Source organism: Salarias fasciatus, chromosome 2, assembly GCF_902148845.1.
Source record: "Salarias fasciatus chromosome 2, fSalaFa1.1, whole genome shotgun sequence".
In the NCBI taxonomy this organism is placed as follows: domain Eukaryota; kingdom Metazoa; phylum Chordata; class Actinopteri; order Blenniiformes; family Blenniidae; genus Salarias; species Salarias fasciatus.
Window position 1 is genome coordinate 5,963,046 of NC_043746.1, and position 12,358 is coordinate 5,975,403.

General features: G+C 50.8%; 1 protein-coding gene across 1 annotated transcript in view; it reads right to left on the bottom strand.

Annotated features, from left to right (window-relative positions):
- Positions 1 to 12,358, bottom strand: part of gpc3 (glypican 3) — a 120,000-nt gene that overhangs the window by 13,609 nt on the left and 94,033 nt on the right. Inside the window, exon 7 of the mRNA XM_030107417.1 lies at positions 3,720 to 3,906. Coding sequence (XP_029963277.1) covers positions 3,720 to 3,906 — 187 coding nt within the window. The remainder of the gene's footprint in view (positions 1 to 3,719; positions 3,907 to 12,358) is intronic.

Consider the following 12,358-nt stretch of genomic DNA (forward strand, 5'->3'; position numbering starts at 1 on the left):
CATGTTGACGGCTTGAGAGCTGCAAGTACCTTCAGGCCTGAAACTATACGGCGCCGGACCGGGGAGGGACCTGCGCGCACGTCCGGTGCCGCTAATGTCAACAGCGTCTGGATCGCGGCTGCTGTGATGGAGACACGTGGCGAGCGCTACCGTGGCGTGTGACTCACCTATCAGGTGCGGAGGGTCAGAGGTCGCAGCTGGAGTTAATTAGCATACCGCGTCCTCGCACCGGCGGCACGTTCGGCCGTTAATTCGACCCGCGCACACAGAAAGGAATGTTTAGCTTTCCCAGCGTATCGCCCTTTAGAGCTATCAAAGGTGTTTTTGTCTCTTTCTGTTCTTTTCCCCACATTTTTTCATCGCCTCCTTCTTTTCTTTCGCCCGCTCCTTTGTTCCAGCCACGAAATTCGTAGCAGACCTGAAAGGTGAGCCCAGCCCGAGCCTCTCATCGTAAGCCGCGTGTTTCACATTACAGGAATATTTTCACTTTGTGTTTTGCTGGCCGCCCCCCCGCCGGCGCTGATAAAACGCTCCCAAAAGAGCAGCCTTCCTTCGGGGTGCCTACGGTGACCGAACGTCTGAGAGCGGGAACATAACAAGAGGTCCATTCAGGCGGCGAGGGCGCAGCGGAGGCCCGGACGGCTCGGCGGCGAGCCGCCGAGCCCGGCCCAGGTGGAGCCCACCAGCCGCTCGCTTCCAGACGACCCAATGTTTCCAAAGAGCTTTAAAAAGCCACTTTAACAAGTTATGTAGTCCAGCAGTTAATGTCTTAAATAACCGTCTTTATGGAGGTTTAAACTTGAGTAGTCAGCTCTCGTTATAGAAAAAGACATTTCTTTGGATTAGGGCCACTTTTCCCCAACAGGAACTGCCATATTTTATTATGTTGCCTTTTTTTTTGTGTGTAAAAACTTCAATAACTGAGTCATCCAGTTTAATGACTTTACATGGTGAATTACTCAGTACTCACTGGTGTTCTGGTGAGGCTGCACGGTCGAAATACAGCAGAAGCAATCTGACGTGGCGGCGGAGGATAAGAGGGAGGCGAGCATGAGGGAACGATGAGAGACTTTTAGACAAATCAGCAGATTTTTCTGCAGTGATGGAGGCGCTTTCTTTGTTTCTAACCAAAGCTCCGCTGTCAGAGGCCAGGTGTGCATGAAAACAGAGAAACACAGCCGAACCCTCATCGGAAGGGAAACACAAGTCTCACAAAATCCAAGATTAAAGGAGCCTCGCCGTCCACACACACAGAACGATACACTCCCAGCATCACACACAGTTATAGGGGCAGCTGTGACTCAGATGGTACATCCAGCAGTCATACAATCCCAAGGTTGGCGATCTGATCTCAAGAACCGGGTGCAAAGACTCTTTGCTGTACTGTAATTAATTCACTGGGTTTGCAGAGACACAGCAGTGACCGAGTCTGAGACTGAACGATGCTCTGATACAGAGAGAAGTGCATGATATCCTGACCCGTCCTGTCCATGTGACCCGGATCATTCATAAGCAACTATTCAAATAATTTCCATCTTGTAATTTCCTGATATGAGCAGTGTAGCGTGTTGAAGTATATATTTGTTGATCCAGCTGTTTACGTATTAAAAACGAGAGGAAAGACTTCAGATGCTGATGTTTTCGTGAGTAACGAGGAGCATGGAGTCCGGATAGGAGCCACTCCTCTATGACGTTACCCCGTGTCCTTAAACTGAAAGAAAAACAGACACTGACGTGAATCCCAGCTTTAGTAGGTCAAATAAGGCAGTTTCTCTCTGCTGCTTTGAGATGCGTCTCCAATGCTCCCGACCGTGAATTCAGGCTCATTCGCTGAACAGCGTCATCACTGAATGCCAACTGTGTCGGGGTGAAACTGGAAAAGGCCGCCGAGTTATTCGTTGATCTGCTTTCTACAGTGTGTAAGATAAGAAATACCAAACAGTTCAGTTGAGACGCTGAATTCACAGGCAGTAAAGTCCAGTCTTTAGTGAGCTTGTGGCCTCGTGAGCTGTGCCTCTGTCAGCAGCCAGAGGAGGAGGATGATGTTCACGTTCTCTTTATGACTGATTGCACTAAACTGTGTGGACAAAGTCCAATGACCAATCATAGAATCATTTGACCGCCAGTAACCACATCACATATTCAGAGCTGGAACTGTCAGCATAACAGATATTTCATTGTTTCTCAGAGCTTCGACCGATCCACAGCTGATCCTTCTGATTTGACAGCCTCACATTTTGGCTATAAATATGGAAGCAAAGACAGGTCAGTATCCTCTGGCTGCCAGTCTGACTTTATATGTGTGTGTTTGGGGGTGTTGGTGGGGAAGGGGGAGGGGGGGTGTCCCTGTCCTGGAATAGCTCGCCTGGCCTGGAATGCTCTAGGGAATGTGTAGCATGGGGTCTGACTGGTCAGGAGGGGGAGTGTGTGTGTGTGTGTGTGTGTGTGTGTGTGTGTGTGTGTGTGTGTGTGTTGTGGAGTGAGTGGCATTAGTGATCAGAAGGTTATGGAATCTGAGCAGAGGATGAGCTGTGACAGATCCATCACTGGGCCCGTTTCAGACCGTCCTCTGTGGCGTTGGGGCTGACAGCCGGGCCGTGTCGGGGTCTCAGCTCTGCCTCGGCCCTGTCCGCACCTTGTTGTTGTGGCCTCCGCCACCTTTCCCCACCTCCTGCGTGTGTGTGTGTGTGTGCGCATGCCGCCGTCGTTCTGCACCGGGGCTTTGTGAAAGCGGACCCGTTGCGTCCATCTCGGAGCAGCGGAGCTCAGACAGGCCGCCCATCAGGCCCGGTGCTCGGCAGGCTGACCTTTGAACTCAGTTCCCCGGCCGTGCGGCCGTGCTGGGTCGGCGTTTCGCCGGGTCGTTGCAGGCTATCAGCGGCTATCTGCCGCCCCGCCAATGAGCAGAGACTCCTCAAGGTCTGCAAACACCGCTGGCTCGTGTACCGACAGGCACAAACAGACGTATATGTGCCTGCAGACACACACACACACACACACACACACACACACACAGCAGAGGAACACAAACGTCTAATCTTGTGATTCGCAGAGCAGATAAAGGAAAACTGCTGCAGTGCTGAGATTAGAGTGAAACTTCCAGGAGGAGTCGGTGTAATCACGCAGTATTGTTGTTCACTGGCAGGAGTGTGTGAAGGAGAGCGTGCTGCCGCGGCCCGGCCTGCTGGGAGACGGGGCCCCGGGGTTCCTGCTCCAGCTCCCAAACCCAAATCTCTGCCACAACATCCCCGACGGGAGGACAACTCCCACTGCCGTGTTTGCTCAGCTGCGCCGGCTTTGTGTCGGGGAATCAAACCCGCTTGTTCCTGCGCCGTGGCTGTTTTGCTCCCTCTTCTTGTGTTTGGTTTCTTTTCTTCCAGCAGTTTGTATCTTTTTTTTTTTTTTTCCGTCCCTCGTTTGGCTCCCAGAGAGCACGTCTGGCGTTGGACTGGACCGACGGGGACAGGGGTCAGGGGTCAGGAGGCCGCGGCGAGGCGGGACACCTGAGGAAGTCTCCCGTCTCCCGCTGCATAGTGTCGCAGTGGTGTCAACATGTACAGTAGTCGTGTAAACACCTCTCCGCTGCGCCCGCAGCTTGGCTCTGACTCACTGCGCAGACGGCGAGTCTCTCCGAGCGCGGACTGATTTTCAGTAAACAGCTGCAGGATTGAGGTCGAGCGTCAAAAGACGCCGACGTTCCGGTTTCCAGCGCGTCTCACCTGCGAAGATGCGTAGCCGCTTGCGTCTGGGCGGCGGCCCGAGCCCCGACACCCCGGTGCACTCGTCCTCGTCGTCGCAGTCGCCGCTGGCGAATCCGTCCTCGGCGTCGTCCCCCCACCCGTCCGCTCCGGCTCCGCGCGACCGGGCTCTCCAGCGCTTCTCGGACACCGTCACGATCCGCAGCAGCTGTGGGGTAAACAGGACGCGGTTAAAAGGTAATGATGCACAGTCGCTCCCAGCCCCGCCGCTGGAATGCGCCCCGCGCATATTAATGGTTTAGCAGAGCCGTGAAAGTAAATAGGAAGTGTCCTTTGATCGGAGCGTGCACGGTGTGATTACAGCAGAATGAGGGGAATTCCAGGCAGAGAGAGACGCAGCGAGATCCCAAAGCCGCGCCATTTACAAAACTCCCGTTATAATCACCAGGCAGGGAGACAGTTTTGTTATCGGTGCCAGTTTTGTTATTTTAGTCCAAACGTGAATCATTCAAAGGGCTGCGGCTTTTTGCGCCGTGTAATTTACTGGTGGAAAAAGAAGCTGCGGGGCGAGCAGGCTGGTGCGACGGTGTTGGTATTGGCAACCGTCATTGTCTTGAGTGGTTGTTTCAAAGCAATAACACCACATGACACACTGTCCGAGAAGACATCAGCCCTCAAGACGCTAAATTTGAAACTGGAGATGACAGATCGGATAAAACAAACACTGAAGCTGAATATGGCTTTTCTTTATTTTCTCTTAGATTTACATCAAACTTGTCCACAAGTGTCAGAATTAGTACTGGCGGTGCTCCACTGTACTTCCCAGCAGGTAGTTAAAATACTAGTATTTACATGCAACAGCAACAGCACAGAGGAGAAGAGCCTCATCAGAGCAGGCAGGACAGTTTAACCTTCTGACCCGACAATGACCTTTAAACAAAAACTATTCTTTGTTGTGCTGCAGAGGATGCGTGATGAAAATGTTCATATTTTACAGAAACCAAACAATCTCAACATAAAGCTGATTTTAATGATACCATCTGGTGCAAAATACTGTGAAACATCTATAAAACAAAATACAAAATACCAAAATCTATGTGTTCCGGGCCGCATCAGAGCCTCTTGTGGCTGGTTTTGTTCCAAGGGCCTTATGTTTACCACCAGACGCATAGAGGATACCATTGGCATGTATCTGCCTATCTATTATTAGTCTTTTAAAGCAAAAAGTTAGGATTTCAATGCAGGACAACCGAAAAAAATAAGCTAACAAGAAGAAAGAATAACAGTTAACTGAACCCTACAGAGGCTCTAAAACAGGCAGTAAGGATGTGTGTGAGTAATAAATCACAGTTTCTGAGTTGAGACGTGCCGTTGTTTCACATTTTCCGATACATTTTATTGAAGATCACATCATGTTGTGCGACACACACCAGAAGTGTTTATTGAAAACTGTGGTAAACCAGCAAACTCAGAAATAATAAAAATAAAACAATTCCACCGACAAGCTTCACCAACTAAAATAAAATATTTTGTACTTTTAATCACTAAAACATGAGTCCAACATGGCGTCTTCAATGATGGAAGAAACCCTCTTTGAATTAATTTTAATCTTTTTTTTTTTTAATTCCGTAGCTGTAGATAAACTCTGGAATGAAAAATGAAAACACGTCTTCCCGTCTTGTTTCCACGGGTGAAAAACATGTGTGTGAACTTGGAGACGGCCTACACAACCACACTGTGACCACCTTTCAGGCTCCAAAACATCGCACATGATTGAGAGCCCTGCCAAACGAGCAGATGTGCTAAATTCCAGCCGCCTGCCCCGCGAGCATCCTTTCATCTCGCCGCTCTGCCTCCTTCTCCCTGTTTGTGTTTTATTGATTTCCTTCCTATCTGCGTACGTCAGCACGCATTTTTTCGGGGCTTGTTGTTTTGCGCTTGTTTTTAGTTGTCGACGGGAGAAAATTGGGTGCATATGGGCGCTGGGCTCAGGTCAGCTGCGTGGGCTCAGACAGAGAGCGGAGGTATAAAAACCCGGAGCCTAATCGCAGAATTACGTCAGCCAGAAGATAAACAACCCCGCTCCCTCTGCCCGCATACACAAGCCAGTCAATCTGGGTTTTTACAAGTGACATAAACTCTAAAGTTTGGAGAGGGAACACACATCACCCTGTTCCCGGCGCGGCCGCCCAACAAGCCCCCCATTCACGCCTCGGCATTGAGGCCGTGCATGGACGATGACCGCAACATTTCTCAAAGCTCGGTCACTCGGGGAGCGGGGCGGGCGAACAGTAACTCACAGACGGGATCCGACCGGGACGTTTTCGCTTCGGCCTGAGCGCCGTCTGCCGGCGGGGCCGCTCGTCTCACGATGAATGGGGCTTTAATGTACTCCGCTGTTTTGTCACGGACAGAAATGTGTTTGTCTACGTTTAGCGGAGTGCTCCACAGATTCACCGAGGTCCTGAGATTCCTTCCCATGGTTTGTATCCTGGCAACTGGCCGGGTCTCTGCCGAGGGGAGGGACGCCGCGCAGACCTCGTTAAAAGGCAAACAACCACTTGTAAAGCGCGGGGGGAAAGATGTGGCTCGGGGTATTTTAGAACAAAACCTAAAAAAAGGAACAGGGAGTGAGGGGGGAAAAGCACCGGCACAGAGCCGCTCGCCACCGCTGTTTAGACTCCAGTCTGCGAACGCCGCCATGCGGAGCGCACCGCCGTCCAGCAAACACACAGACGCTCCTCAACACGTAAACACACACACACACACACACACTGTCGTCTGATTCACTGCAGACGAACCCAGGAACAAACACGTCCAGCTCGGTGGACGCTCGGTGAGCCGGATGACAATGTCGGCATGTTAAACTACTCTGATGTGATACTTTAAGGTATAAAATCTCTTTTTCGTTTTCTCACATAACGGTGAGAAAATCTCCGGTTCGAGTTTGGAAAAGGGGGAATTTCTGAGTGGAGTTTTCTTGACCTCTTTGGCCTTTGACTGGTTTTCATACCAGCCTCGGTTCAGCATCTTTCAGCTGCTCCCTGCGAACATGACGAGATCTCAGAGTATTTAATGTCTCACAGGTAACTCGTCCCGGTCAGCTGGGATCGGATCTGCCAAGGTGCAACACCTGGAGAGCACAGATGATCCTCAAGGATCTGCAGTGGGAACTTGTCAGCCAGGGATTTGAACCAGTATATGTATACATGAACCTGGGTTTATCTACACATAATATAAAAGAAGGATCAAAAAGTGTAAATTATGTCACAAAATGTATGAAAAAATGAGGGATGAGAGACTGAAATAGCTTAAATAATACTGATTGCTTTGCTGCTTTGGTGAAGTATAATGTGAAATTAGAATGTACCAGATTGAAATAGTAATGTAAACAGCAGATCACACAATTCCTCTTATAAATCTGGGTTTTGAGAATCAGCCCTTCTCCAGACGGCAGCAGCAGGGCAGTAACTCTCTCCGTGGGCTGCGGTGGTCGGGATGAAGTGACGCTGCGCTTCTGGCACGGCCGAGCAACAGCGAGGAGGATTACCAGCAGAGGGAGGAACCTCAAACTGCCATCTTCAGCAATTAGAAAAGGAAAGAGAAGCAGGGAGGAAACAAATAAGGTGCAGTGTGTTTTCTGTTAGAGAGGAAACGTGGAGCTCTCGCTCTCCTCATCCAGAGCTGCAGTCGGCGTCGCTGCGGGCGTCCCGCGGGCCACGGGGTTCACCTCCCTCCAACACAAAAAAAGCACGAGTCACACCAAGGAAACGCCGGCTCAGAGGCTGCACACGAAGCCCAAACATGTGGCGGATTGCTCAACGGCAGGCCGGCCCAGACAGAGACACCGAAACCACAAGTCTGTCCCTGCCTCCCACACGTGACACGAACTCCAGCGGGGTCACCGCTCCGCGCGACAGCTGCAGCCGAGGCCCGGAGCGCCGCCGCGACCCGCCGGTAGAACCAACCTGCGCTTGCCGATCATCAGCTGTGGTCTCTTCCCGCCAGCTGACGCCCGGCGGAAATTAAACACACGCGGCGATGCAGCGGCAGGAAGGGGGGGGGGGGGGGACGGGCTGTCAGCATGTGAGATTAGGATCGGGGCCGCGTTACGGCCTCCGCTCCGTGCAGTCGGACTTGTCTGGGCAAGTTGCTCGTGACTCGGCCCAGACGGAATCTGCTGCTCCGAAAGTTTCTGTCAATGCCTCGGCACATCTAATCAAATCTGGAACCCAAACAGGCCGGTTACCTGACAACGCAGCACATTCAAGACCCCAAACATTTACGGTTTCCACAAATGCTGAAGGCTTTTTGTGTACGAAGCATTTAAAGCCTTCTTTCAGTCACAAACTGCCTCTGAAGCTGCTTTACAGAGCTGTTTGGATCAGTGGAGCTCGGCAGGTCGTTTACACCATGGCAGCGTTCCCTCTTCCGCCGCGGAGCCTCTCGCCGTCCTCAGGAGAGTGCACGGCACACTGAGGTCCCACTGCAGCTCTAAAGTGTTTTCGCCTCCTTCCTGTGGCTGGATGTTTGAGCTTCTCTGTGCAGAATGATGTATGTGCAGAGTTTAAGACGAGGAGGAGAGGAAACCGTTTCATCTGCACATCAACAACCACGGATTTTAAGGAGCTGACGCTCAACAGCGAATTTTATGAGACTATAGATACTGTTAGTGTGATAGAGACACTATTTTTGTGTTATAGTTCACTTTATGACCGTTAATTTGTCTTCACTGCAATTATGACACCAATTTTTACCTCCAGCATCCACCTTTAAAACTGTATGCTTTATTGAAAGCGAGTGGATTATTTGCAGTTTTATTGCAGCCTCTCTGTTCGGTTAACACCCGCAACTAAAGCACACCCGGAGAACATCTTCTGTTCTGCAATAAAAACTTGGCAAACTAAACATATTTGCATTTTCATACATGCAGAAGTTCTTAAAGAGGATTAGATCTCACTTTAACCCATTAAATCCACATTCTAAATTTATGTCGATCCCTTTATGAGTGTTTACAGCTCCGGCATGCGCCTGTGCCTCGGAGCTGGAGGAGGCAGCATGTTTTTACCTTTTTCCCCCCCACATGTGGTTCTGCAGATCATCCTGCATTTCATTGGTCACGGCTCTTCAGACTGATGGCATCATTTTAACACATCCATGCTGCATCTGCTCGCAGAGGCCGGATTTGCATACGTGTTGCTGCAGGTTGTGGAGAGTTAAGAAGTTTAACAAGGTGACATCAGTTTTTTTTTTTTTTTTTTTTTTATGAGGGGAAAACAGATAAGATCAACGCTACAAGCAGAACATTTGTCTGAGCACGTGTCTTTGGGGCCTCCTCTCAGTTCATCTGCTTGATTTAAAGACAGCCTGAATGCTGAAGCCGTGCATGTGTGTTGTTTTTGTTTTCTTGTCGGATGCTGCGTTTCCTCCCACAGCCCAAAAACAAGCTCTCTGAGGTTAAAGGGTGACTCTAGGTTGCTGGTGGAGGTGAAAGTGTCTGTTTATCCGTGGAGTTTGGGATGGATGGTGAACGTCTGCTGGGATCATCTCACAGCCCTCACACAGGATGAAGCATGTCAGGATTGATCCATCATGATCACGGTCAGTTGTCTTTTCTCTAATTAACTGAATCCTTTTTAGCTGTTTGTCTGGTTCCTCTTAAACACACAGCACTGCAGTGGCAGAAGTTATGGACTCATTTTGCAGAAGTTTGCATGTTCTTCCTCTCCATAAGCTAAAAGGGGGAAATATTATAACGCATATATAATCTCAACTCCTTCTTTAATCACTGTGTGTTAGGATCGTGTTCTGTGTTTTCTTTTTTCTTGTCTTCCTATCTTTAATTTGAACATTCATATCAAAGTTTTTGCTGTATACTTCTCCGACTTCGTCTCACAGCCCAGAGACGAGGCCGTTTCTGTTGATTAACGCCTCTTTAATGCCAGCATGTGTGGAAGCCTTTCTCTCTTCTGCCTCTCCCCTCCGTCCTCCCGTGGTGGCAAACAATAAATGTCCCTAGAATCAAAAACTTAACTACATATGGTGGTAAATTCTTAAAGTACCATAGAAGGGTTTTTTTTAATCCACTACGCTGTAAGATACATAACTGTAATGTGTATTCCAGGCAGGGGGGAGAAACGTAATAAACCGCCGCATTTTACAGTGTCTGTAATTGTTTTTCTATTTATATCAGTGTTCCTGAGAAACCAGAAGCAGCAGCAGAGTCCTGCAGCGGCGGAGGAGTGAATGTCAGGGTCACTGTGTTAAACAAACACGTCACACTCTTCAGAGCAGAGGATTTTACTGCAGAAATGAAGAAAGGGACTTTCCTCACACCTAATCCCCTCAGTTACTCCAGCGCCGCCGTGTTTGCATCACACTGGCAGACAGTTATGTTTGGATGATCGGGGCGAGAAAGAAAAAGGCAAAGTGAAGGAGGAGCATGATGGGAGAGCAGATAGAGCGGCAGATGGAGGGATGACAGCGGGCACTTTCCACCCAGTGAGTCACGGAAAGCTCCTCGGCAGGCAGAGCGGCGTTCCCACCGCTTCTCCGCCACTCTTATTGAATCTGAGAGAGAGAGAGAGAGAGAGAGAGAGAGAGAGAGAGAGAGAGAGAGTGTCCGCTACCGTCTCCTTCTTCTTCGTTTCCTCCCCCCTCAGCCTCTGCCTCCCTCTATCTTTCCGCCGTCGAGTATGTCACGCAACGGGAGCTCAGCCTCAGACGGCTAATGCAGACAGGATTCATTTCCTGATGTTCATTCCAGTCGGAAACACGGCGCACAGAGGCGGAGAGCAGCTCCCTGGCCCGGCGTTAAACTGGGCGTGTGTCCACTCCACCTTTCTGACTAAGCCTTTAAGTCTATTTCCAGATTCCTCCAGTTCAGACCGAATCCTGAGACACTGTTGGCAGGGACCTTTCCCCACCAGTATATAATTTATAAAAAGCTAATAAAAACTCTTAATCCTTGTACATACACATTAGGCTAGCAGTTAGTCTTCAAGAGCGTCGGATTCCAGCTCAGATCAAGGGTTAACTCCCTCAAGTATCAAATATATCTGGTATGACAGCCATTTTTCAAACTTTTCTGAGGCTAACCAAATGAAAATCTTGACTTATGTCTGTGAATGTGGCCGATTGTCTGTGCGGGGGTTTAATAGTTTAAAACGTTCCATTCCTGGACGGGCCGCTGGCAGCTAAATCAGATTACGCCTCGCAGACAAACCCTTTCTGTCTGCTGCTCCGCCGCTTTACACGTTATCGCCGCGCTGCGCAGAGTCACGTGTCGCTTAGGAACCTCTTCGTTTCGCCGTCAGCAGACTGTCGGCCGCGCGTCCCATGATCGCACCTAGCGGGCGGCGGCGTGCGTCGGGGCTCGGCCTCCTGCAGGACGGCGGCTGCTCGGTGCGGAAAACTGCCAGAAAACAGCAAGAAGAACGTGAGGAAAGAGGGAGGAGCAGATGTAAAACAAGGAAACGGAGGAGGAACACGAACTGCAGAGATAAAGCATGTTGGGGGGGGGGGGGTCTGGGAGTGTGAACGCTCCGACAGGCCCGGGGATGTGCCTCTCGCCGTGCCGTGCCCCCCGGAGCACCGACGCCGCAAACAAAAGGCAGGGGAGGGACAGAGGAGGTCTCTGACCCTGACTGGAGACCCTCTGGTGACCCGGCAGAAACAGGAAACAGGAAGTGTGACCCCTGACCTCCTGACAGGGTGGTGGAAGGTGGGGGGGGCTGGTTTACAGCTCCACGTGAGCGTGCACGGTGACAGCCACCCCTGATGTGTGTGTGTGTGTGTGTGTGTGTGTGTCGCGTCATGGAAAGAAGACTGTTTGTGCTTCTGTTGAAACAGAAAGAAAGAAATTACAGAAGGAGAGCGAGGAGGAGCCTGGGCCAGAGGCGGGTGCCCGGCTTGCGCTGCAGGCTCTTTATAAGCCGGGTGCATGATAATTACACCCAGTGGGGCGGCAGAGGTGTGGGATCGGAGGGGCGGAAAGAGCGAGGGAGCAGAACCCAGTCCGGGCCTCAGGACGGACGACGGGAGGGAGAGGAGGAGGTGAGGAGGAATGGAGGAATGGAGGAATGGATGGCGGCCGTGGAAAAAGGATGGTTGAGCCTCATTAGCAGGAAGACTAATTGGAAGGAAAAGGACCCTCACATGCTCAGTCTGACCCCCCAGCCAGCGGGGGAGAGACCCGGCGAGGCAGAGGGGTGTGTGAAAGGAAGAGGGGCGGGACACTCGAGGAACCAGAATCCCCAAAAACCCTCAACTCGCTGTGAAGTGGCAAGTTTCCGGAAAACAAAGGAGGTAACATGCGTGGACTCTGCTCTGATAGGAACGGAGTGGAGGGGAGGGGGGGTGGGGGGGTGGGGGGGTTACAGTCTCAGCCCACGCAAATGCCCCGCAGCTCCTCAGGGGTTTACACCAGGTGTCACACTTCATTTAAAAAGCCCTCGTGGCTTATTCCTGCACACACAGCAGCGTCGCAGCCGTTCTTCCTCCGCCCGCTTCCAGAGCAGTCACGTAAAAAAAAAAAAAAGAGCGAGCGAGCGAGCAGGGCGACAGGACAAAGGCCCCGAGGGGGTATATTAAATAACGCTTCAAAAACCCTCGGTAAATAACATCAAACAGGAGTCAGAGTCTTTGACTGGAGCGAGCAT